The sequence below is a fragment of the Diabrotica undecimpunctata genome, chromosome 1 (genome assembly GCF_040954645.1).
Source record: "Diabrotica undecimpunctata isolate CICGRU chromosome 1, icDiaUnde3, whole genome shotgun sequence".
In the NCBI taxonomy this organism is placed as follows: Eukaryota; Metazoa; Arthropoda; class Insecta; order Coleoptera; family Chrysomelidae; genus Diabrotica; species Diabrotica undecimpunctata.
The window spans coordinates 16,612,569-16,618,695 of record NC_092803.1 but is presented as its reverse complement, the minus strand read 5'-3'; the positions used below and the strand labels follow the sequence as shown (position 1 = coordinate 16,618,695).

At 29.3% G+C, this 6,127-nt stretch overlaps 1 protein-coding gene across 1 annotated transcript; it reads left to right on the top strand.

Annotated features, from left to right (window-relative positions):
- Window positions 1-2,117: 2,117 nt before the first annotated feature.
- RpL40 (ribosomal protein L40) lies at window positions 2,118-2,873 on the top strand. The gene is made up of 2 exons (XM_072537557.1): window positions 2,118-2,223; window positions 2,376-2,873. Exon 2 carries the CDS (start codon window positions 2,387-2,389, stop codon window positions 2,771-2,773), a length of 387 nt encoding a protein of 128 aa, XP_072393658.1. The 5' UTR covers window positions 2,118-2,223; window positions 2,376-2,386; the 3' UTR covers window positions 2,774-2,873.
- The last annotated feature ends 3,254 nt before the right edge of the window (window positions 2,874-6,127 follow it).

Sequence of the window (6,127 nt, the reverse complement as noted above, 5' to 3'; positions counted from 1 at the left end):
GCTATTTTTCTAAATAAAGTTAGTACGTAGCATTAGGCAAATCATCAAGTGCTTAGTAACACTAACATGGTAGGAGAAAATTGTCCTTTATTTATTAAAAATCCCAATTTTGTGTCTTAAGTTGATGTCACTCAAAAAACAAAGATTTATACAGTTATATCTATGCTCATTATATAAGATTTCTTAAAATTTGCAGTTAAATGTCCTAATAATAGATTCTAACGTCTTATGCAAATTGTACGTATCTCAAAAACTTCCGGTGACCGTTTGAACAATAAAAAAAACTTGTTTTAGACAACACAGCTGTTAAACATCACTTCTATGCGTACCTTTGCAGGATAAATACCGATCGTACACACACTTATACACTATATTCAAACATACAGTGTCTGAATTATAAGATTGAGATTTGTCTCGGCGATATTATATCCGAAGGTAAATTATGTCACTGTTTTTGTTCTTAGAGTGACTATTCGTTACCAAATTGCTCTAAAAGAAGATCTTGTAGGAAAAATTCATAGAAAGTGGATTCAACTTGCCCAAGGAAAGTAAACTAAATATTTAACAGCAAACATAATAATGAATGAATTTTGCAAGAAGCTTGTGCTTTAGCATATGATGATCGAAATATACAAAAGAAAAATAGAGAGATGTAACACTAGAATTAAGCACAAGGTTATTACGATGCTATATATTCTTCATATTATTGTACGGCGCTGAAAAAATCGGATCTACATAAACCGCTATCTTATCGTTGGTGCTATCATAGAATGATACGTATACCATGGATGAACCATAACACACGAAGAAGTTTTGAAGAATAATAAAGAATAGGAAGAAATACACAATGCGAAAACATGAAAAGAGAAAACTGCAATACTTGGACCCCTTTGAAATCTACAATATTTCTATGTATTATATCACGAAAAATGTTTTCGACTGATTAGTTATGATAACATATTTATGTTCCTGTTAGATTTCCAGTTTTATTTAAATACAGCCCACAAACAGTCCCGGTTTGGCAGATCTCTATAACGTCAACACCAATAATGTGATTATACATATAGTTTGGATAATTAGTTATTCGTATTCTCACACACATTATTTGCATATTTTATTCCAAAAATAAACAATATTTCATATTAATTAAATGATTTCATTTCGCTTGCATTAATTACGGTTTTGAACTCTGCAAACACTATATTTTTGAATGAATTGTACATAGTTATGACTAGATCTTTATTACTACCTATGAGTAGGTATATTTGCCAAATGCTGCTGGATGCTGCCTATTCACTCGAATCAACTAGAGAAGAATACTGATATAGGTGAATGGCCTCGACTCCAGGCTGTCTTGAGTGTACAAACGTACATATACAACAGTTGTTAAAGCATCAACTGCAAGATTGTGATAGATAGTTGTTCTTTTCTGTATCACAATGAATCAATATATTGATACGTTGTGGACAAGGAATTATATATTACGAAGAAATATTAGTAAATACTCTTTTCTTTAAATGATACAAACAATGAACAACAAATTACTTACTAAACTAAAAAAATAATTGCTAAAGAATGTAATATTAACTGTTAAACAAAAAATTTGCAAAAAGTTTTGCAAAAAAATAGAAAAGTAAAAACATATATATAAAATAAAGAAATATAGCTTTCAAATTGAAATTGATATTAAATTAAGTAGTAAAAATAGTTAAAAATAGAAGTACATAATATAAAATGTATAAAATATTACCACCAATACTAGAGTTTGTGCTTAGTTAACGGTGTAGATCTAAAATATCTAATAAAGTAAATGCTTTTAAAATTATATAAATTCAGAGATATTTGATTTCTTTGTATAAATTAAACAAATTTCGACGCTTGTACGAGTATGTAAATCATAATACATCAATGTGTATGTTGGGTGGCATACCTAAAAGTCTAAAACATAGAAGGCGTAATCTTAAGAGAATCTTCATAAATGCGTATATATACATCCAAATATTAACTTATTTACATATTAATAGACCGTCTTTTTTAGTATTTATAATTCCTTACGCAATTTTTTTATTATAAACGTTAGAAAAAGATTAAGTGTTTTTCCACTTTTAAATTTACCACGCTTTTTGTAACGGAAATGTGTTCTTCAAATGTCACTTATCAAATTCTTTATAAACTAGACTTCATTTGTCTTTTTCATTCGGAAGTTAGCACGTTGTGGAATAAGTAAGTGTTTTTTACCTATTTTTCTATAATATTAGCCCTAAATATTTGTAAATGTCTTCTAAATTAGTGTATTACATTGATATTTTCTTGTTTAAATATTAGAATAGCCATGAATTGACAAACGTTGCTCATAAACGTCATTTATATTCCAGAAACTTCCACAATGCAAATTTTCGTGAAAACTCTCACTGGTAAAACCATCACCCTCGAGGTTGAGCCATCTGATACAATCGAAAATGTAAAAGCTAAAATCCAAGACAAAGAAGGTATCCCCCCAGACCAGCAACGTTTGATCTTCGCTGGAAAACAACTCGAAGATGGACGTACATTGTCTGACTACAACATCCAGAAGGAATCCACCCTTCACTTGGTGCTCCGATTGAGAGGAGGTCTCATCGAACCTTCCCTTCGTATTTTAGCTATGAAGTACAACTGCGAGAAAATGATCTGCCGTAAATGTTACGCCAGATTACACCCAAGAGCCACCAACTGCAGAAAGAAGAAATGTGGACACACCAACAACTTGCGCCCCAAGAAGAAGCTAAAATAGACTATTATGAGGTTATTTTTTACAATGTTAATATCTTACAATTCCAGATGTTACTTGAAAATTTATTTAACTAATTATAGGAAATAACATCCATCCTAAACAGTGTTTTATTTTATAATATAAGTTGGTCGGTCTAGGATTTTGCCCTTTCAGGGAGCATGTTCCACTTGTTAGTTGAATATTTTATGAAATTTCCATATTTCATTTTTATTTGACTTTTAAATCTAGTGTATTGTGAGGTTAATTGTTAAACAATTTCTATATTGTGATAATCTGCAATGCAGGACACATCCTTTTGACTTTTGTGTGCATGTGGTTGTAAACCATTTAAACATTTTGTGGCTTATCATAATTTTGAGTTGTTTTTGAATAAACTAAAACTATGGCCAGGATTACCATGGGTAATTTATATCCATAGCAACTCGTATTTTTATTCTTATCTGAAACTATTTGGCTATAACTCTCATTTCTAATTTTCAACTTGTTCACATGTTGCAAAAAAATTTCCTTGCAAATTATATTAACTATAATTCCCTGCATTAACATTTCAATTCAGTTGTCATGTAAAAATTTACATTTGATTTCTAGTCCCGTTTCAGGTAATAATGTCCCATAAATAAAAAATATGCATCTAAAGTTCTTATTTTCACCAGTATTGTACGAAATAAAGTTGATATTGTGAGAATTTACATGTTGCTAATAAAATGGATCAATTGAAGATTATATTTTTACAAGGAGCCCAGATGTCTTAACAGACTAAGCATGCATTGAATTATCTTTTTAGTTATATGATAAACAGTTCAATGAACAAACAATATACCAAGATTTTCAATTATCACTGCAGTTAGTTTGTATTTGTCATATTTAATCTAGTATTGTGGACAGCATCTATCTCATCCAAGATATGTGAGTATCTTTCATGTTGTTACGTGGATTCAGAGACATTTTTACTATTCAAGAAAATCGAACAAGTACTTTAAATATCCAGAACAACAAAAAAAAACCTATTTTAATAAGTATCTGATTTGTATCACTAATTAGTAATTTATTTAGACTCTGAAACTGTTTTCTTGAGGCATATCTAAGTTAAATGACATTTTTATGTGGGGATTAAACCATTAATAAAAATTACATTTTTAACTCACTAATGTTTGATGTTTCAATATCAAATCTGGAAATTGTTTTCTAAAAAAAAAAAAGATTTTTGTTTCAAGATTATTTTCAAAAGGTAATTTTAACTTAACTTTGTTTAGGAAAATATATGAAATCAAAAAGAATATAAAGACACTTTCAATGTATATGCTGTTAAGTCTCTCTCTTCAATCATGACCCCCCAGAGGAAGTGTAGTCATCGTTATGTTCTATATTGTCTGTCTGGTCATTTCTTTTAACTCATGCATAGGTCTTTTACATAACCCTGTAATTTGATTGATCCATCTTGTTGGGGATCTTCGGCCTTCTACCTTTCCTTGGATAATAAGTCTTTCCATGCTTTCTGTGTCTGCTCTCATAACATGTCCAAAGAATTCTAATTGTTGGAGATGAACTTTGCTGGATAGCCATTTGCTGACTTTTAGCTCATTTAGAATTGAATTATTTGTCCTGTAAAGTCTATTTGCCATAGAAAGTTGTTTATTATATTAAGGATTTTGAGATTATGCTATTTTAAATTTTTATTTTTACATCTTTAATAAAATTCTTGTTGGTAAAACCACCCAATATGGATTTTAGAAGGATGAGGTTCTGTATCATTGGGTATTATGACTCTGGTTTTTTTGGAGTTCTAAAGGGAATAGTGTATGTATATAAATTTTATTTTACTTTTACAAAACAAATTGTAGTCTCAACAAAGCTTCTGTGAGTGGGGGAAAATTTTTTATTTTCCAATAGCAATTTGTTTAAGTCGATATATTCAATAGATTTAACTCCATTTTAATGGCTGTAAAGTTGTAGTTTCAAGTTTTTATCATATGTGCTAAACTACAGGAAATAGACAAAGCGAAAAGCTCCATAGTTAATATATACAATAGAACAGAATAGTTGTAATCAGTGATATGGGAGATCACTGGTTGTAATGAAAAGAGGTGTGTGATCCAAAAAGAGATACCCATGAAAGGTGATTTTTAAAGACCAGCTTTTGTCATCAGATGACACCATGTGATGTCGATATGTCGCATCAGAAATAAAAATATGTTGATTAATTAGAGAGGCAATTAAAAAGGTAATATTTTTTTAACGCTATTTTGTTGTATCTTATTATTTATATATAAACATTATATGTATTATTGTTTTGAATTTGGGAACGATATCTGAAGTGGAAATCAAAACATCAAATAAACTTATTTTAAAGTAAAATTGTGGCTTATTCCAAATAATAATAGTAAATGAAAAAAGATAAAGTTAGAGATGAATATACTTATCATTAAAAATATTTATGTTTCTAATATACCAGATTTTTTAAATATATATATAAAATTTTTTTTTATTAAAATTTATGTTAAGTATATTCTTTTCATTTTAAAAGAGCTAAGAGAAAAGTTTAACATGGAATGTGTGATTTTTAATTATTTCCTGTGTCTATCCTCAGTATGAAAGTATGTTGTCTATGTAATGTTTAGACATCTTATAACACCAAGATATTGCATTTCGAGAAGCTCGTGTTTTATTTTATCAGATTGTTTTTACTAATTAGAAAAATGGGCAAAAAGTAAGACATATCCAGTTCAAATGTAGATGAAAATAACTTCATAGTTTACTAGGAGAAATATTACATGTTCAAATATTTTAAAATTGCTTAACTTTCCCTTCGGGTTTTTATGTGTTATGAAATGATTATGAACAATTTTTGTGACTACCGATAACACCCAGCTGAAAGTTAACATGTCAATCTCCAAATTAAATTTTGGTGAAATTAACAGTGACATAAGATCTAAAAGATCATGCAACAAAAATTGTTTGTCAGGGAAGTATATGTAAAGCTATTTTTCTTTATTTGCCAGAAAATTGTTATATAAGGTAGGTACTTTGGTTACATTAACAAATAGAGTTGGAATAATAGCAAATAGGTATATAAATAAAAGAAAAATCAGTAGAAGTCGCAAGGACCAGAGTATATTCATGGACTCTGGCAAGGACCAGAGTATATTCATTACTGATTCTAATATTGGCCCCATGCGATTCAAGTATATATTTTATTTAGATTATTGCTAAGAGAACAAAAAATTGCTTTCCACGGCGAACTGGTATGTGTTAACATTTCTAACTCTAGAGTTATAATAAAACTGGGCTTTTTGTGAAAGTGTTTTGAGGATAATCTACACAAAGATAATTTCTGAGAGCTAACTTACGTTGAGA